The sequence below is a fragment of the Egretta garzetta genome, unplaced genomic scaffold (assembly GCF_000687185.1).
Source record: "Egretta garzetta isolate BGI_Z169 unplaced genomic scaffold, ASM68718v1 scaffold167, whole genome shotgun sequence".
Classification (NCBI taxonomy): domain Eukaryota; kingdom Metazoa; phylum Chordata; class Aves; order Pelecaniformes; family Ardeidae; genus Egretta; species Egretta garzetta.
Genome location: NW_009260186.1, coordinates 466,110 through 487,543, shown reverse-complemented (window position 1 = coordinate 487,543; position 21,434 = coordinate 466,110). Strand labels below are relative to the sequence as shown.

General features: G+C 37.3%; 1 protein-coding gene across 1 annotated transcript in view; it reads left to right on the top strand.

Moving 5' to 3' along the window:
- Positions 1-21,434, top strand: part of KHDRBS3 (KH RNA binding domain containing, signal transduction associated 3) — a gene marked incomplete at its 5' end in the record, with an annotated part of 63,034 nt that overhangs the window by 20,788 nt on the left and 20,812 nt on the right. Inside the window, 3 exons of the mRNA XM_035897498.1 lie at positions 1,961-2,100; positions 12,938-13,048; positions 14,386-14,578. Coding sequence (XP_035753391.1) covers positions 1,961-2,100; positions 12,938-13,048; positions 14,386-14,578 — 444 coding nt within the window. The remainder of the gene's footprint in view (positions 1-1,960; positions 2,101-12,937; positions 13,049-14,385; positions 14,579-21,434) is intronic.

Below are 21,434 nucleotides of genomic sequence, written 5' to 3'. Positions count from 1 at the left end.
ATTTTCTGTTCTGTGCCTTTGTGCAGTGAAGCCTTGTCTGTGGCTAAGGCTGCTGGTATGTCTAGTAGTATGCTTCAGGAAAATGAGAAATCGTTAGGGATAAAAAGAGCCCAACACGTACAGTAGCAACCTAAGCACGTCTCTAAGAAATTAAGTGATACTAATATCAAATGAGGATCAAAGGTATTTTTCTGGGAGCCCAGTTCTGAGGAGGTTGTCTTGTGGAAAAGTTGTAAAGGGCATCTCATATGCTATGTCAGATCTTTGAGACCTAATTATTTTTTGGCACAGTTTTAACAATCCGTTAGCATTTTGTTTCAAGACTGAAATTCTATTCCATACATACCTTGCATAGAATTTTGCATCTGTAGCCAGTTCTGGCCCAGCAACAAAGTACAAATAAAGTGAGTTTCTGTACAATAGTTGGCCAGAATAGTATTCAATTGCCTGTTTCTGTTCCATTCCCTGTGATGGTTTGGCTGAGTAGTGGGTCCAAGCTGTTTTATAATGAAATCTGTTTCTCAAGAGCTTCAATTACACAGTTTGAAACAGTTGATTTGGTCTTCCAGACTCACCTTGTTTGCTGGTTGATTTCTGCTGCTAAGTAGAAGATGATGTCAATGGGCAGTTGTGAGGTGAATTCCAGGGCCTATTCAAGATGGTTGGGACAAAATGCCTTTATAGTGCCACTTTTCTTAAACACCGTCTATCTTCAGAAAAGGCATGGAAAGGAAAACTTTTCTTATTTCTGTTTGTGGAAGCCTAGGGGAAGCAGAATGTTTCAAAGATAACTGAGATCTTTGAATCATAGAAGTTTCAGCCTCCTTCCAATGCAGAACTATGAGTTGCCTGATGCAAGGCTACCTGTCAGTCTTTTGGTACCTGCCTAGTGCATAAATGTAATAAACTCAGATTTCCAGTAAGATGCAGATCCTCTGGTTTGTAATTGAATTGTAAAATGGGTGGTATTTGAACAAATCTTCCTCCTTTGAAATGGGAGGGCTTGCAGAAGATGAGAGCTGTTATATCAGAAGTATCATGTCATTCTTATTAACATTTTGACACTTAGTTTGTATGTATACATGTTGAGTAACATACTTATTTTTTCTGATTTCACCTTTACAGATGCATTCTTTGACTCACTTTAAGTGGAGGAAAAATGATAGAAAAATATGTAAAGCTCAGAAGTTGATTGCTGCATCTATTTTATTCCTGTGTGATGTGCTAGTTTTGGAGGTTGGCTCAAGGTCCCTGAAAAAACTCTTGTGTATTTTAGAAGTACCATATTAATTCATCTAAATAACTTTAGGTTTCTTTTCGATAGACCTTGAGAGAATTTCTGCACGAAAGAAACAAGCCATGTGTCTTCAGCTTGTTTGCATATTGTTATTGCAGAATTGAAAATCTTTGAGCTCTTTTTATTAGCTAATAGTGCACATGTGTATTGAATGAATTTCCTTGTTTATTCTTTTAACTCCTGATTTTAAAACTGTAGCTTTCTATAATCTATTCCTTCTTCCTGAGGGGCTGTTCTCAGTGTATTTCTTCTTTACTGCTTTGCAACACCAGACAATGGGATTTTTCCTGCTTTTAACACACTATCATTCTACAGCTGGAACTACAAACCAGCTCAGAATATGGACCTTGATTTTTTTTTATTGTTTTATTGTTGTTTTCTTCTATCTACAGCATTTTAACATTGGCATTTTAAGTGGTAATGCTACATGGCAGTAATACACAATGGGAAAGAAAACCATTCCTGAGCAAAAATTGTCATTAATACGTAGAACTCTTTTAGAATTTTTGACTGGATAATATGCCTATGAGATTATTCTGCATATTAAACTTTTCCAGTGGGATGTTCAACTTTTTAAGAGGAAACTTTCATGATCAGTGTTTGCTGATACTGACTTGGTGGTTGAACAGTTTGTGTTTTCCTTGCTCTGTCCCCCTGTTTTAGGATTACAACGATGAAATCAGACAGGCACAGCTTCAAGAATTAACATATTTAAATGGTGGTTCAGAAAATGCAGAAGTTCCAGTAGTTCGTGGAAAGCCATCTATTCGAGCAAGAGGAGTACCAGTTCCTGCTTTGACCAGGTAAGTATCTCTGCTTCAGTGGAATTTCATTGGAATGTACATATCTTAAGCTTCTCTCTTCAAACACAACCCACCCAGAGTACAACAGTAAAATTTATTAAGGACTCCCAAAATATGAACAAAAGAGAAGGGAAACAATCTTGATTCACTGAAGGTGTCAAATTAGTTTAGGCTGAATTAACAATGGTGCTGAAATTTGTCTTAAACTTGAATGATGCCTAGGTTAAGAAACAATGCACATAATACAAGATGTTCAGTCTTGCTGTGTGAGCACCTGCTTGACTGCTAACTTTCATTTGCTCCTTAGGTGCATGTAGGGTCTGTATATGACCTTACAGAGCTCATGGCTTTGAAAAACTAGTAAATCAGTCTTTCCTTGATTGACATATGGATTTCAGAGCTATTTCTCTAATTTATGGAATATACAAATTCTCTTTTACAGTGTCACAGAGTTTTTGTTGTCATGATAAAATGTTAAAGTGCTTTGGAGGTGGAATTTGGATTTAGTTTCATCTGAATGGCACTTCATAAAAAAGTGGCTTTTGTTTAAGTCGCGAATAGGCAAGTCTGCTTCTTTTGCTTTATTTTTCTTCGACACAGGAGATGTTTTATTTTTTACTCTAGCATCCCCTATCTTCCTTGCAGTACTGAGGTGACAGCTTCAACTCCTTTGAGTCCTAAACTGTGAAAACAAACTAAATAAAGTGCATTAACCATTCCTGGTACAGCACAGAGATTGTGGCTGCAGCAACTAAGTGTACCTGTTTTCTACGGTGAACTATTTCCCTTCAGTTGTGGTTATGGTGCTTATTAATGAAAGCTTGAAACTTACATTTCAGCTTTAAACAATAATTTCAAAATAATATTCTGAAGTGTTTTAACTCAGATTAAGCATGTTGGAAGAAAAAGCACTGAGGAATTATTCTGTTTATACAGATCTGTTTACATGTATCCTGCAATAACGATTGCAAATGCAATGCAGAATGAATCTTAATTTAGAGAATTTTGGTTTTGTCCTGTAAAAATGTAATTATTTTTTCTAAATCAACAAACTTTTGTTCTTATGCTGTCTATTCTGCTTCTTGATTTTAATGTTGTTCAGAGTAGTGGTAATTATATACCAAGGTTCACTTCTTTAGCACTGTAATCAGCCATATGAAAGTGCTTGCAAGTTGGAGATCTCATTTGATTTTGGAGATTGGTTTTTTGCTAATTCTTTCCCGTAGATGCCTGTAACAACTCTGCTACAGAGGCTTAGTACAGTGAGTACTGTACTCAGTTCTATTTCATGTTTTCATATGTCCTTAAGCTAGTGTTTGTGATACAGAAGTTTGGTCTGATCTTACCATCAAAGTTTGATACTTACTTTCCACTACCAGTATATAGCACATGCATGCATAATTAACTCTTCACAGTCCTGAATTTCTAACATCACTAGTTCCATCCTCTGGATTTTAGTAAATTATTTTTTCAACGCTGCATTTTATACAAGACTTAAATACCGTTAGGTAGCTCACAAAGCCCTTCATCCTATTGGCCTACAATTACTGAAGTGTCTTGAGGGTAAATGTTAGCATTTGATTTGGATAAGATGGCTAAAAATTGTATTTGTCATCTCCCTTTTTGTGTTCTAAAGAAAACTGGAAGGTTGTTGGCTTGTTTGACTTGTCCTTACCTTAAAGCTTATCTTAAACTCCAAGACTTTCCCTTCAAATTGAAGTGCTCTGTTAGCATAACATTCCTTGAGTGAAACTTAATGTCATTGCTACTGAGATGCTACAGCCATTGAGTTAAAGATCTCAAACTCAGTTGCAATACTCTGACTCTTTTTGTAGCACAAATTGATTTCAGTGAGTAATACTTTTGTTGAAGGAAGGCTTTGTTAAAGGCTTTGTCTTAGTGTTCATAGAATCATAGAATGTTTAGGGTTGGAAGGGACCACTAGTGGTCATCTAGTCCAACCCCCCTACAGTGAGCAGGGACACTGCTAACTAGATCAGGTTGCTCAGAGCCCCATCCAACCTGGCCTTGAATGTTTCCAGGGATGGGGCCTCCACTACCTCTCTGGGCAACCTGTTCCAGTGTTTCACCACCCTCATTGTAAAGAATTTCTTCCTTATATAGATGTTAAATAAAACAGTTTTAATAGCAGGCATCCCTGAGATCCAGGAGAGGTTGAAGCAAAGCTTGAGAAGACTTGTAAAATGAAGTCTAAAACCTCAATCCTAACCTCTCTTTATGGTCTGTAGAACATTTTTGAGATATTGACCTTGAAACATGAAACATCCTGTGAGGATGCAATAATTGACTGTTTAAGTTCTTAAGTTTTTTTAAGCCTGAATAGTTTTACTGAATAGCCTTTATTCCTGAATAGTTTCACTTAAAGTACTAATTTATGCCTTTTTTTACTCCTTATCAGACATGTTGAGACTGGAGATAATGCATCTTATCAAGTGCCTTCTTTTAAGAAGACTTGTTATGTGTATGTTTAGCTCCATACCAAAATTTTACTATGTAGAAAACAATAGATTTGTTGTGCTTGCATACAAAATCCTAGCTTGTGTACAGGTATTCCTGTATATGGTAAGTAATTTCTTAATGGTTGTGGCTTAGTAACTTTTTGTTCTGCTATTTCTGGCTTATTTCAGATTTTCTTGACTGAATTTTTTGATTCTAGAGCCAAGTAAGATTTTGGGGTGAGTGGATGGAATTTGCTGTAAAAGTGTTTGTGTGTGTTTTGAGCTTTCCCTTTAGGAATACGCTTTGATCATCATTGATCTTGGGCATATAGCTGCTTTCTTCTGCCCTCTTGCCCCTATTTTTTTTCCTTCATCCTAATACTGTTAATGACCTTCAGATGTAATTACAACACTTCTTTTTTTTTTTGTGACGTTTATGCTGAGCACTTAACCTCTTTAGGTAGTATCTACTTCTGTGCAACAAGAGAAGGGACATGAGCATCTTTTCCTGGTGAAAGTCTGGATTTCATTCCTTTGTTTTTCTTGTAAACTGATACTAATAAATGTTTTTTGGAGGCGACTACATAAAATGAAGGATCATACCAGTTACTTTTTAATTTGTACTAGCAAGTTTAGCGAATCACTGATGTTTAATGTGATGCTGCTATAGTGTGTAGCTAGATGTACCTCTTTTGGGATCAGTGTTTTTTTTAATGCATTTGAATTCCCACACTGAATTGGTGCAATATAAATGATAATACTGAAATGTGAACTGAGACTTCTGACTAAACACTGCAAATAAACATGTGTTAACATGTGTTAGTGTACACCTCTAAGGACATTTTGCAAATAAAGTAGTATTTCTTCTCTCTAAAAGTCACATTTCTATTTTACAAATAAATAAAAACAGGATTTAAGGATCATTCAATTCTGACACAAATTAAGATATATTGCAAAAAGTGAAATTCTAGAGGACGATAATAGTAAGCCTAAAAATACGGGTAAATCTACCTTGGTGTGTTTGGGGGAACCAATTTATGTCACTTAGCTATATATCATTGTGAGAATCATAGAATGGTTTGGGTTGGAAGGGATTTTTATTGATCATCTAGTCTACTACCACCACCACCCCCCACCATGGGAAGGGACATATTCTTCTGGATTAGGTTGGTCAAAGCCTCATCCAACCTGGCCCTGAACAATTCCAGGGAGGGGACATCCACAGCTTCTCTGGGCAACCTGTTCCAGTATCCCACCACCTCCAGGGAATTTCTTCCTTATGTCCAATCTAAATCTACTGTCTTTCAGTTTAAAACATTTGCCCCTTGTTCTGTCACTAGAGGCCCTGGTGAAAAGTCTCTCTCAATCTTTCTTAGAAGCAGCCCCCCTTAAGTATTTAAAGGCCACAGTAAGGGGGAGCTGGTTGGGTTCGCTGTCCAGATTGAGAGGAACTGTATTTGAAAGAAGGTATTTTGGTTTCACTAAGATGAGGGGAGGAGAAAGTAATTTCTTCAAAAACCAACATGTAGGATTAGTCTAAAGAAATAGCAAAATTCTGGTTTATGCTTGCATGAAATTGTGGGTTTACTTCGCTGTTTATTGTTTTCTTTTTCATATTTCAGTGTATGCATGGCTGGGATCCTAGTGGTTGAATGACTGTCACTCTGGAGATAAAACTGTTACAGAAGTTGTAGGTTAGAATTTGCTGTCTAATGTCAGAAGTAATGTGAGGTGATGTGGATCACTGCTGTAATGTGTTCACAACTTCTACTGTTAGTCACCAGATCAAACTTAAGTTATTCCTGTCATATATCTGGAATCAACTGGTTTCTTTTTTTGAAGTATAATTTTTTGTGGAGAACATGTAGGTAGTGTACTGCAAAACATTCTGTAGCACAAAAAATATTTGGTAAAGGCAGTCCAGGATCCTTGACAAAGGCAAGTATTGTTCAGGGTGTTCCGTTTGTTTATCCTTGTGATAAATCTCCCATTTTTCACAAAATTGAAACATGAACATACATATTACTGTTTCCAAATGAAAATTTGAAATAAAACTTGCATAAGTGTTAATGGTAATGGTGACTCTCATTTAAAAAAAAGGCAGGAATCCTAGCTCTGTCTGATGGTATCCAGATATCAAAGTTCAGTATTTTGGTGCTGACACTTTAAAATATCTGAAAATTAACAGACCTGTTGTCTAAGATAAAACCTGAATAAAAACATTCACTGTTTGAGGAACATTGACTGTAGGTGGCTGTGCTCAAAGGAAGATAATGTATATATCAACATTTTGTAATAAAATTTGTTACATCAATTTATTGAACAGTTTAAATCCCTGCAGATGTATGGAACTGAGAATGCTAAAAGTAAAGAATTCCATGTTTCCTCACTGAATAATAGTGTGGGAACTGATCCTAAATTTCACAAGTATTTTTTATTTTAAGCTATTCTTATTTACTTCCCCTTATGGAGGTGAGATACTGAAAAGATTCATATCACAAACTCATCTAATTTTTGTTCTTTCACTCAAAGTGAAGGAAAGCTGTGAACTGACTCCAGTTGTGATTTCATAGTCAGTGTTAACTTCAACTCAGTCATCCAGTGAAAGGAGAAACTTGAAGCAAATATCAGTGCAATACTAGAGAGAAGAAAGTGATAAATGAGAAGGTAAGAAAGTCCACCTGTTGCTTAAGGAAGTTGGAAGGGATTGTAGGCTAGACACTATGCCTGCTATGGTCAAGGGCAATAACTTGGTTTGCTGGAAACAAATCCTAGAAACTCTATGGGACTACTATAAAGCAAATATGTAAAAAAATTACTGGTAATAAAGGCCAAAGAGGAAGTGTTTAAGTAGTTTTATATGGATGTCTTTAAATTGGATGAGTTGGTAAAACACTATTTTAGTGGCCATCAGGGATTAGATTAGTAACTGTGAACAAATATTCTGAGTCCAACATAATATAATGTGGTTCTGAGTGGTACTAGATTTTCTTCAGAATTTTTTTTCACACATTAAGCTCTTTATTCAACAGTGGGCAATTAATTACAAAATGCAGTGCTTAAGTAATATTTTAACTGCACACTGTAAGGTACACTTCTGGGGTTCTTAGATGTCAAAATTATCTTCTGTAATTACTATACTGCATTTACAAATCACACTAGCACATTCTAACACTTCTGTGAAAGGCCCCCAGAAGTGTACCTTAGTGTGCAGTTAAAATATTACTTAAGCACTGCATTTTGTAATTGATTCTCTAATGTATTTATGATATACTTTATAGAAATTAAGTGCCTCACTTCTTATTCTTATTTTTTCCTCTCATAGTACACAGTATAAATAACTACCTGTGCCTTTAGTGAGGAAGGGTTAACTTCATTCACTGGACTCACTACTGCCAGATGAGTAAATTCAGCAAAATCAAAACCAAATTCATAATAAAGATGAAATGGAGATTTCAGATTTTCTCACATAGCCATAGTAATCTGGTTTAGGGCAGTAAAATATTTCGTTGAGGGTAGGATTCAGTGGTCTCAAGTATATAGATGATCATTTTGGTTTTGGAGCATGTCTGGAGGTGATGATAATAGCACCTGGCCAGGAGATAGGATTTACTGTGTATGTTCAAGTACTGTCTATTTAACTACTACAGTGTTTAGTATAAAGTTAATATGTACTTAAGGAGCAGGATTTCCCTTGTCTGAGGAATTCTATGAGATTCCATATGGATAGCATACTGATGTAAGATTCAGAAGAGTAGTCTTTCTCAGAAATGTAGTAAAAACACCCAACCAAACACTAATGTCTCCTGTGATGCTTCAGTACTTGTGTATTTGCAGTATCACGAATCTGAAGGATCACAGTCAAGGACCTTTTTATTTAAGGTGTCCTGAAAATAAGGCACATTAACTCTGTTTCAAAGTACTTACACAATCAAAGTACACAAGAAGTTTGAAGACAAATATGGGGGCGGGGGAGTTCAGTGGCTGTATGTGTACACCATTAGCCTGGAGATATTGGCAATCTCAATACTGTAAAAGATGTTTTTATAGGCACTGGGGTGGAGAGGATGTTCAAAAGACTTCTGAAAGGGAATGAGATGAGAGCATGGTAATGAGGAGGGAAAATAAAGGCAAAAAGACCCTTTTATTTCGGAGTACAAGTAGGTAGTCAAGGCTGACATGTGCTGACAAATGAGTTTTGATAACATAACTTTCAAGGTTTGGGGATAATGCTTTGTGGCATATAGAAGAAAAATATCTTTGTACTTCTATAATAAATAGTGGAAGGATTAAGCGGGCTAACAGGCAAGGAAATGTATTGGACTGATGAAATTTCAGATTCAGAAGCATTCTGATTGAGGGTTAATATAGCAGTTTTCTTTATCAAAAGGAAAATCTATTTCCAGAGTTCTGCTGCTTGTAGTGAAACCATGAGTTATGTACTTGAACCTAGGTTCTTTCATAGTTAGTTGAACAAATGTGCCGTAATTTTAATTAAAATAAATGGGAATTTGGTATCAAATCACTGATGCTCCAGAAAGTTTCAAAACCTACTTCCCTAAACCCTCAGTTAGCATAACTGAATATCTGAGTAAGAGAGGAGCCCTTCATTGTCTTAAAAGTTTTGATGTCACCTGAAATCTATGCCAAATAATTTTTGTTGCAATTTGAATTCAAAGGTTATTTTAAGTGTTCTTATAAAGTAAAAAATAGGCTGTAGGCTCTCTGCAAAGACAAGGAGAGTTGGTGATGGCAGCTGAAACTTGGCCTGCAGAATGATGTCCTTGGTCAAAGAAGCCAGCAGTGAAACACTTGGAGGGACTAGGAGCCATGATGAATTTGATTTGATGGTAAGATATCTCTGTGAATGTTATAGAACAGAGATGAGATGTCTTGATTTGGATGAAATAAGTAGAAGAATTAATCTAAATGCTAGCAGATGTACCAAGGCTTTTGAATTGACAGTTCTAGAAGAAAAAGGGTAGAGCAAAGACCCTCTGTGCAGTTTCTTTAGAGAGCTTGAGAAGCAGATGGATACCTTCAGAAACGGCAAGGAGGACCTGGTGAACTATAGCCTGGTTGGCCTCACCTGGATCCCTGGGAAGGTGATAGAACAACTAATCCTGGAAACCATTTCTAGGCACATAAATGATGAGATCATCAGAGTAGTAAATGTATTCATAATGGGAAGTCATGCTTGATCAACATGATAGCATTCTATGACAAAGTGCCTGGCCTAGTGGGTAAGGGGAGAGCAGTGGATATTGTCTGCTGTGACTTCAGGAAAGCTGTCTCCCATAAGATCCTCATAGAGAAATGGTTGGTGTATGGGCTGGATGAGGAGACAGGTGAATTGAAATTTAGCTGAATGACTAGGCCTGGATAGTGGTGATTAGTGGTACAAAGTCCAGCTGGAAGCAAGTAACAAGTGGTGTACCCCAGGGGGTCAATACTGGGTCCAGTCCTGTTTAACTTCATTAATGATCTGGATGATGGGGCAGAGTGTACCTTGGCAAGTTGGCAGGTGACACTGAACTGGGAGTAGTGGGTGATATGCCAGAGTGTGCTGCCATCCAGAAGGACCTCAGTGGGCTGGAGAAATGGACTGACAGGAACTGTGTGAAGCTCAATAAGGGGAAGTGCAAAGTCATGCACCCTGGGGAAGAACAATCCCATGCACCAATATATGCTGGAGGCCACCCAGCTGGAAAACAGCTTGACAGAAAAGGACCTGGGTGGACACAGAGTTGAATGTGAGCCAGCAATGTGCAATTGCTGTGAAGATGACTAATGGTATCCTTAGTGTTGCTTGCAGGTGGAGGGAGGTGATCTTTCCCCTCTATGCATCACTGGTGAGACCACACCTGGAGTTCTGTATCCATTCCTGGCTCCCCAGTACAAGAGGGATATGGACACATACTACAGAGAGTTCAGCTAACGGCCACAAAGATGATAAAGGGCATGGAACACCTCTCCTATGAGGAAAGCCTGAGAGCTGGGACTGATCAGCCTAGAAAAGAGAAGGCTCTTTTCACTGGTGCCCAGTGACAGGATACTGGCACATGTTGCCCAGAGAGGTGGTGGAGTCTCCATCCTGGGAGACATTAAAAAAAAAAACCCACCTGGACATGGTTCTAGGTAACTGGTTTTAGGTGGCCCTGCTTGAGCAGGAGGTTGCATCAAATAACTTCCAGCAGTCCCTTCAAAGCTCATATGTTCTGTCATTCAGTGATCACATTTCATAGGAACAGTCAGAATATTTCAAGTTGGAAGGGACCCATAAGGTTCATTGAGTCCAATGCCCTGTTCCTTACAGGACTACCTAAAACTAACCCATATGACTTAGAGCACCATCCAGATGCTCCTTTTACTCTGACAGGCTTGGTGCTGTGACCGCTTCCCTGGGGAGCCTGTCCCAGTGACAGGCCACCCTCTCGGTGAAGAACCTTTTACTAATGTCCAACCTGAACTTCCCCTGATGCAGTTTCAGCCCATTTCCTTGTGTCCTGTTGCTGGTCACCAAAGAGGAGATCAGTGTCTCCTCCTCCACTGCCTGCCTTGAGGAAGGTGTAGACTGCTGTGAGGGCACCCCTCAGCCTTCTCCATTCCTTTAATGTTTCTGTTGGATTCTGTCATCCTCAGTTGTCATTTGTAGTATGAAGTGCCTTAATCTACTTAATTGTTCCTTGTATGTAAACTGTTGTATACTGTTGGTCATCTTGGGAAGTGTATCAGAAACTATATCAGTTCTTTTATGTTCTTTCCAAATTGGGAAACAGGACTGTGAATACACACAGTCAGGTAACCAAGTTTTCTTTGTTCTCTTCTTGTATTTTCTAAAATTATATTTGTTTTTTACCACTGGGCCAATCTTAACTATAGATGTTCTGTAGGTAGTGAAAGCACAGAACCTATTACTTTGTATGATGTTAGGATATATAAATTCATACATGTGCGTAGGTATTAACTTCCAAGTTTCCCTCGTATGGTTTACTGCTGGGTTATTTGCCATTTTCCTTCCCTTGACATTCAGGTTGGTTTGCAGCTACAGATTAAAGACCTAGGCATCTGAACTCCTGTTGTAGTTTATAGAAAGATAGTGCAATTACTTTTCTTTGTCCCTTTTGTTCTGTAATTTGTCTTGAAGACAGTTGGCGGCACCATCCAATGCATTCCCTGTAAGGAAGGGCTCTACCATGAGAACCTTGTCCAGTCTTTCTTGATTGTGTAGCAAAAAACCTTAAGGTATACATATCTTATTGTACATCACTGATTTGGCCTCGCTCTGGCAGGTTTCCCAACTTGAGAATGTTTGAAGGACTTTTTTTTTTTAGGCTGTCTACAAATTCTTTGTATTATCTCTGACCTGCTTTTCTGAGTATTTTACATTTGCTTTATTAGCATTTGTCCTTTGAGGTTAGAGACAAGTTCAGCTTTTTAAGTGATAGCTCTCTTAATACCTCTCCTTACACTGCTGTTCTAGCCTTACTGAGCTCCTTTTGCCCTTTTTGAAGCTTTTTCTGACAATTGTGTATTTGCTCTGACTTCCCATGGGACTTACCTGAATGTCTTCCCATAGTGTGTATATATATTTTACTCCTTTAAATATTTTTAAACATAATTTATATAGCTGACTTTTTTGAAATTAAGTAATACCAGAACTGATTTGTTGGTTTTGCAAAGGTTCCTATCAAGTGGTTCCTTGATATTTTGAGTCAGTTTCTGTTAATTGTTCATGTTAAACTTCTTTAGTTGCTAGGTAACTTCTTAATGAAATAAAAATTTACAGTTTCTAAAAATATGCTCTTAGCATCGTACCCTGATACAATTCAAATCACCATGGTGGTAACTGAACTCTCCTGTTACTGGGTTTCCTATCTCTGCACCTTCCTAGTCTCCTCCAGCCTGGTGCAGTAACCATCCGAGTGGTATAATACATCTCAGATTGTTTATTCTTCCCATAGTAACTCTTAAAATAAGCATGTAAATGGTCTCCTAATACAGGAGAAAGATGATTTCCCACCTATTGCCACTCCAGTCCTATTAACTGTTTTTGAAATGCAGAAAGACCTTCTCATCATGTGGATCTGGTGTTCTAATTACTTTTCAAGAATAAATCTGTGCTGGCTCTAAAAACTGTACTTTTTTCCCTCCCTCAAATGTTTTTTCCATGTTTTTCAGCATGTCCCACTTTCTGCTGCTTTCACTTGCACCCTGTCTGAAGGATGCCACGAAGATTGTAGCTAGTGATTCTTGAATCTTTTTACTGACTTTTTTTTTACTTGGTATTGACTATTGTCTATGCCAGTAGGTTCATGTCCCTTTCTTTGGCTTCACTTGGAAAGTGTCACATTTGCTATTTCTTTATATTACTTCAGCAGGCTGTGTCTGGGAACATCACTGCTCACCCCTGCCCCCACTACAATGAAGTCAAATAAGCAGCTGGTACCCTGTCCTGAGGAGGCATTCTACAGATTAGCCAAAACCAAGTAATAAGCACAGTTTTAAATCACTTACTCTCTAGGCTTGTTTAAAATACTTTGTGACTGTGTTTTGATCAGTTATTAATATTAATAAAATCTATCCTGATTGTATCAAGTATTTACATTTTTGCATTCTTCATTTAGTGATGCAATTTTTCAAATAGTAATTATTTGTGATAAAATGATTATATTTTTTTCTGATAAGTTTACCAATGATAAATTATATGAATTATTTGAAATGGCATAGGAGATCTTAAGGCCAGATCTGAATTTTACTTTATAATATTGTTTAAGCAGGACAGAGTATTTTCACTCAACTACTACACTTGAGATCAACTAGATGATGGCTTAATAGGTAGAAAGGTAGTGTAGAGGTTGTGCTTGTTTGTTTTCTTCTATGTATCTGTTACAGTATACAATAAGGGTGTGAATTCCTCAGAACCTCCATGGGGTGAGATAATCTCCTTTAAAAAGGAGATGTCTATTAGCAATGTTTTAGACATCCTGTTTTTAAAAAGAGCATAAATTATGCAAATATCTCACAGATTGTACCTCTAAGTTTCTCCCTTTATTATAGGGAGGTTGGGGGGGGAAGGCCACCTCTAAATGGATTAAATATTTTTCAAGATTTTTCTGGTTTAGGTCTCAGATTTTTCATCCATATGTTAAATGTCCAAAATAATGGAATGCAAGTTAATGTTTATCATTCTTTCAGAACTTTAAAAGCAAATATACTGTTACTCCTTGTTCTTAAATACATAGAGAACATCAGGTTATATCCTATAATCACCCTGCACATTAATACATGTCTGAATGTTTCCTACAACACCTAGAAATACCTTCTTTAGAACCAGAAGAAAATGTAATTTTTTTGACCCACTCAATCTCTTGCATGCGGTGTGGTCTTTGGGTTGCATTTAGAAGCTTGCATGCAATCAGAAGGGAGTTGCAACTGATTCCTCTCTGCAGGGTTTGAGTACGATATAGCCTGACAGCTTCAAATTAACCTGTTATTCTATGATTGTGATTTCACATACTATTAAGTCAAATTCTAGTGAAGTTGACTGATTCCAGCAAATTGGTTTGGGTGCCTATGTCTATGCGAGAATGGCTCAAGCTAGTGAGAAGCTCATGACTGAATCACATGTCTAGTTTGTATCTTTCTGCATTTATTGCATAAGGTGTGTAATTGGATTCAAGTGTACAGAAAAATGGCAAACTATAAACCTTTTAGACTTTTTCTGGCTGTAGCAAAGCAAAATTGTCATGATGTAGGGGAGGGAGCTGTTGGAAGGGAAGCCAAGGGTGTAGTATTTAATGGTAAGTGATCCATGTATTCACAGGGGCCGTGGGGGTGTGCCTCCACCACCAGCAGGAGTACCGAGAGGGGCACCAGCACCCAGAGGAGTGCCTCCCAGTAGAGGACCAGTTAGTCGTAGCCGTGGACTTCTAGCACCCAGAGCAAGAGGAGTACCTCCACCTGCAGGCTACCGGCCCCTTCCACCACCTCCAGCACAGGAGACATATGGTGAATATGTAAGTTGAGCTGTTGACATACCGTGCATAAAGTGTATAATTTTAGAGGGGTGATCCTAACCATCATTTCAGAACTCAGTAGAATCTCTTCAGTGCCTAATTAAATCTTGCACCCAGCATCTATGGCAAATGTGGTCCTCTCTTGTGTCACCTTTTCAGACTTGAACTGTTTCATATTAATAAAACTTCAGGTTATATGTACTACCATAAAGGCATTTACAGTGCATTTGACAAAATAGTTATGTACCTCTTAAACATATTATATTAGGTTTCTGCTTTACAAAAATCCGAAAAAACATGTTGTCAGTAGATTTTTAATTCTCAACTAAAATGGAGAATAATATTCTACTCTTCTTCCTAAACCTACCCCTGTGGTCCTGTAACTGTTCAACTACTAGACAATTAAAATATTTTTATGAAAACTTCAGAAATGGTCCTAAAATTTTAAGTGTATACTGTATCTCAAGAAGCCAGACAGTTACCTTGATTTTATTGTATTAAAAATTAAAAAACATACCAAAATACTTTGTATGTGACTGAAAATTATAGAGAGTTATAAATTGTTGGAGTAAATTTAATTTAAACTGAACTTACAGAGAATGAGATAAAGAAAAAAGCTTATTAAATCAAAACTATTGTCATAAAAATGGATTTAGTCTGGAAAGTATTATTTTTCTGTGAGGACACTGCTTTTAATGTTTTATGTATCTTAAAGCTTTTAGCGTGCCCTCTCTTACAGCCAAGCCTGTCTGGACTTTGTCTCTGTTGTTCAGACTAGTGAAAAAGGAATTCCCGAGCTCCAGAAAATGGTTTTGCTACTTAGACATTTTTTGCTTTTCTCTCAAACTTTCTTCCACCTACCTTCTCCCCCTCTCATTTCACCCCACCCCCAAACCCTCTAAATCAAATCTCAACTATTGTCCTTTTGATCAGAACCGTCATTTTCTATATGAAGCTTACAGCTTTATGCAAAATGAATTTTTGTGTCGTTAGTACAAACATTTATCCATATACCTGAAGAATTCAGAATAAATTAATGTGGTTTATTAATGTTAATAATCTCTCTCCTTGCTCTTCTGGATTGTTTAAGTAGTCCTTTTTTAAAAGATAATATCAAAATGGGAAGTAGAATACCTATTTCATTTTGAAAAATTAGAAGGGTTAATTCTGGAGGCGGTATCATACACAGGGAAAAATCATGCTGCAGGCAAAAAATAATTCACTTGAATCTAGGTGCATTTTAACATGGGCTCAAGACCAACAAAACTAGGTGATCATTGCTGTCCTTTGCTTAGAGCCCCTACGGAAGCTGTCCAGAGCTTACCTGTTACAGAAAGCTTTACGCAGAGGTAGGCTACCTCCCTTGTCTGTCAGCTTTCTGGGATGTTTGTAATGCTGACTCTGGATGCCTGATGTGGCCTTCTCTGCTGAAGTCACGCAACATAGTGGACTAGTACCAATATCTGCATGTTTTTCCAGTTCAATATAACTAGTTTTCCCATGCCACTGCTGCCAGTCTCGCTTATGTATCTCAGCCCCAGGACCCATTCCTCCTGGGGCCTCAACGTATTGTTAGTACCATGATGAAGGTTTTGCAACCACTGAATGACAGTTCTTTATAATTTTCTGTGAACATTGTCTTTTTAATAGCTGTAGCATCAGCTTAGACGATAGCAAAAATTCAGGCCCCTACAGCCAGCCAGCTTCACAGTCACTGTTCCAACCTCACTGCTATGTTTGGTGCGATAAACTTCCTCTGAAGGCTAAAATGCCTCCCATTTTTATGTTTTCAGCTGCTCAGGTCAGGAAAAAGCCTAGTATGATGTGTGAAGCGTGGCCAGGATTATTTTTATAATACTTGGATAAGGGAAATCATATACACGGTTGCTAGTTTTACTTAAGCACTTACAGATAGTTTCAGGGACATCATTCTCTTTATATGAGAATTTTTCTCTCCTCCTTGAACCAAACTGTGTAATAGATAAAAATATTTTTGTGTATTTTTATGTTGACAATTTATTCCATTAAGATAAGAAATAGAAATTGTATTTAACTACTAGCTGGAGATTGTAAGCTTGTCTATCACTTTCAATAAGCAGGAAATCAGTGACTGCGTGCTAACAATTCACTACTAGTGTCAGTTCCTTAGCCAGTGTTCAGTCAAACATAGGTTAGACCACAACTGTTCAGTCTCAGTTGCTGTCTAGTAACAGTAGCTCCTCTCTGCCTCTTCTTTTGTCCTCTTCTCACCAGCTTCAAACTTTGAGGCTTTTTCCAAATCAGTAACACAGCAATGTGTCTGAAGCTTTTTTTAAGATGAGATTCTTATTTGTTGCTATTTTCATTTTACAAAGGTGAAGGTCTTGCAAATATTCTGTAAATATTTTGGTTCTATACTTTGTATGAATATATTTGTGATCACACCATGTCAAGTCCCATTTTGGCTGCTTAAACATGTTAAATGCAAAGTGATGTTCTATCTGAGTTGATAATCAGATTTTTTTAGACAGTAAGAATTGGACTTAAACATGGATTTAAACCCCGTTGATGTGGCAGTGTGGAATGTCTGCAGTGAAACATAAAACTCGTCGGTCTAGCAAGTTATGGCCAAGACTTGCTTCAATACTATTTCAGAAAGCAACCAGTTCCTTCCTAGTGTGTGGAGTGTGTGTGGGGGAAAGTTGTGGCAGAGCTTCAGGTCTGTTTCTGGCAATTTTATTGATGTTTTCTTGTGTTCAGACAATGTTTACCTCAGCGGCAGATTTTTCTAATGCAGTGACCACATGTATAATTTCTAGCAGTTAATGCTTCAGTTAGAATGCTTCAGTGAGATTGCTTTCTGTAATAAGAAATTGAATTAAGATGGAATGTCTACCAGTAAGAGACCTAGGGAGCCCTTCTAATGTTAAGTAAATTGTAACTTGAAAAAGAACATTATGAACTATTTCCAACTGCATGCAATTTTTTCTTAAATTAAAGATACAGATACAGACTACTTAGAAGGGTACACAGAACACTTGGATACAAAAGGGACGCTGATAAGACTCCAAAATCTGCATTCAGTTATTGCCTGATTCTGGAAGATCCTGAAGCTTAGGGATTGCTAAGTTTTAAAAGCTTCAGTTCCTGAAGCATACGTTTCTGGATATTTCCAGAAATATGTTGCTTTTACTGGTGGACAAGGTAGTACTTAGGACCTAATTCAGACTTCAGACTTAGTATGAGGATTACAAGCTTTACTATGAGACTATACTCACACTGTGTATACTAGAAGATACATATAGATTATAGATACTACAATAGTATGAGACTATGCTCATGCTGTTTCCCATGAGAAATAGGGAAGACGCAAAAGGCATGGCATAACATGCTGGCTAACAAGATCCCACCCAAATGATAAGCAGATGATGTGGTGCTGTATGTCTCTTCTTAATTTAAAACTCAGTATTTCTCCAGTAGTGAAAGGCCTTTAGTTCAAATGCCTGGTGCAGGTGTTCATATTCCCTTGGTTCTCGCTGGAGATGGTGAGCTCACCACCAGGGTACTGTCTGTCTCAGCATACGCATTGTCAGGAGCAGTGATTTCTGTCCTTGCGATTTTTGGAAGAACTTCCTATAAATTTGTGGGAAGATTCTAGGGAAGTTTGTTCTCAGGTCACATTTGGCTAGATGGCTAAGAACAGAAATCCATTTCATGATCCAGTGATTATTATAAAATTTGCATCTATGTATCCATTAGTGAAGAAATGAACACAGTCTTATTATTTACAGGTGAGAGCCCATTCAGCTGAATAACCTGTAGCCTGTTATTTAGTGCTCCTTCCTAGAAAGCTGGTGCAAATTCTTTTTTGATCGCCAGCATTAAGCTTGAATTCTCTCTCTTCATTGAGATCCTACTTAGTTTAGATTTGAAAAAACTGAAAATTAGGATGAAAACAGCATGCTGTGGAAGTAATTTCTTGCATCTATTTATATAATGTTGATTTTGCAGGGTAAAAAGTAGACTTTTTTCCTCATTAATGTTCGCTTACTGTTACTGAACTTACTGTTTGTGGTTGAAAAAGGAAAGATCTGTAGGAAAAAAAGAGCAAAAGCTTTGTGAATACTAAATATGAAAAGCCCTAAGCTTTTTGTTTACAAATAAATGCTCTTTGGAGTTGAGGTGGTGAAGTAAGGGCTAATCCAGGTGACGTAAGACTTTGAAAAGAATTTAAATTCTCCCTAAGTTCAAGTATAACTTCAGTGTTACTTTGCAAGAGTCACACCGTGTTTTAATTTACTGTGGTCTTATGAAGACTGATAGCTTTGTAATAACATGCAATATTTTAACCAAATTAATTTCACATGGTTTTGTTTGCTTAGTTGTGTTGAGTGTAAAACATTTTGTTTAGGTTCCTGGAAAAGGGTTTGGGCTGTGTTCTCTAGGAACTAAAGAAATGATCTTTTGTCCATTCTGTCTGTTGCCCTCTGTGGATAATGCTGTGGTTTCTACTTGGGTCTTATACCTGATTTAAGCAATGTATTGAGTTGTGGCTTTTCAGAAGTGCTAAGACTATTCTTAAAGTCAGGGTGAACTCAGCTAAGGCTTTGGGAAAGCAAGTTCCTAACAGCAAACCATTATTTCTTGGTGGTTTTGCCAGTTAGTGTTCTTTTTCTGCTAAATAGGACAAGCAAGAAGAAATAAATGTTAAAAAAAGCTTTAAAGTTAAGTCCCTCAATTGTTTCCTTTCATTTTTAATCTTTTACATTTACTGTTTTTTGGAGTTTTCAGGATGAGGTGGAGAGAGAATGGAAAATATTTTCATTTTGACAGGAACTCAAACGACCTTCACTGTGGAAACAGTGGAGCGGTTTTTGGGGAAAGGCTGAAAAGCTTTTCCACCTGCCTGTCTCAAAGTTGAAAGTTCACCTACAATGTGCATATAAACTAAAATAATTTGAGAAGAAAATATTTTAAGCTACTGATGTAAGTTGATCATGTTCTGACTTGATATTAATGAGCTTCAGTTGTCCTCCTGATTGACACCACTCCCTGCTGTTCTGCATTGAAAAACAGAATTGTTTTGGCCTGATAGTAGCTAGTATACTGTCCATATTCATGATCAACTCTGGTTTGGGGTTTTTTTTGAGGTGAATGAAAGATAATCCACTAGTACATCTCTCATTCCAGGAATACCCTATTTGTTCTGGCTGAATATGCACTAGGCTTCTTCTAGATGAAAACAGATGAAAATCTACAAAATAGGAGCTTACATTCTGTGCATGTTTGCTGCTATAATGTGCTTTGTGTTATCACTCAGATTTCAGATGGTAGTAGCTACCCATATTTGTTTTGGTTGCCCCATATTCCTCATTGATGAAATGATGGGGACATGTTTCCGTGTAACAAAATGGCTGTTCCTTCCCTTTACAATTCTAACGTGCCAAAAAAAAAAAAAATGCATTGCTCTGGTGTTGTCTCGTGTTCTTCCTTCAAGTTAATCTCTGCACAAACAATTTTTTTTGAATGTGGTAGTTTTCATCTAAAGGGAAGATGTTCCCCCAGCATTCTATGATAAAGTACTGCTGTAAGTATTAATTTCAGAGAATGATGAGGAAAAAACCCCACCTTTTAGTTGTAGTGATAACAGCCTTAATTTTTTCCCTTGGATGGATTTCCTTAGTCGAGGAGAGCTGGAAAATTGATTTCTTATTGATTACGTGATTTTTTTTTCCCCCAGCACTGCAAATGGCCTTTTTGTTTAAATGAACTTTTTACCCTCTTCTTTCTTCCTGTTTCTCTGTCTTGTTCTCTTTGAAACATTGTTAATTTTCCCTAAAGAGGGCCCAAACACTAGTCTGTCATTGTCACTGCCAGCAGATTATAATTTAAAGCCACCATTTCCTATTCCCCACAAACAAGGGTATGTTTAGAGTACTTAATTATTACAAAGAAACACTGTTGAGCAAGGCTTAGCATGATTTGTAATGTTTTGGGTGGTGCAGAGGCTTTGGCAAAGATTGCTTTTATCTTTTAACTGGTGATAGTAACTTACTATTCAATAAATTTGAAGATTACATGTTAACACATTGCCTTTGGTTCTGTTCAAGAAAAATGTCTGCACTTTGCACTGAACAATTACTGAGACCAGTGCTGCTCTCTGGATTTATATCAACTGTGGGCACTGTCATTGAGACAACTGCAGGCAGAAGCTGTCTTTAAGAGGAAATCTTACACAATTCTGGCTTGTAGGCTGGCTTAATAAAGGAGTCATTAATCAGGTTTGAGATTTCACAGAGGAATTTCATATTCTTTTCAGAAGACCTCTCTTGTAATTCCTAGCTGTTCTGTTACTTCAGGGGAAGATTAAGACTGGAATTAACAGAAGGCAGGATAATTGCTCTTGATACTTTCCTGATTGATATTTCAAATGTGTGGTGTGGAAAGTACCTGTATTTTAAGAGGACTCTAGCATTTTCTGTTTATTTCTCTTCTGCATTTTTGTTGTAAGCACAAACTGCATGCTTGCCTTCTTTTGATCAGACTAAATGTGGTGAGATGTAGTTTTCTAGGTTATCCTGAAAAGCAGAATAATGAATAATAGAAATAAAATGCTCCCATTCATGGGATGAAAATATGATCTTGTTTGGGCTTTTTTTTTTGGAGTGGGAGAGGAAACACAGCTTCACTAGTAAACTTTCTAATTAGAGTACCTTTAGGAAGAGCTATTTATAGATTTATGTAATTGGAGTAGAGGGGAAGCCTGTTGTATTGCATTTGGTAGGTAGAAGGAACGCAAATGCTGTGAAGAATAATGGCTTTAAATACAAAAATGAATGCTTTTATAAATACCTGAAACATGCCAGAAATCAGCAGG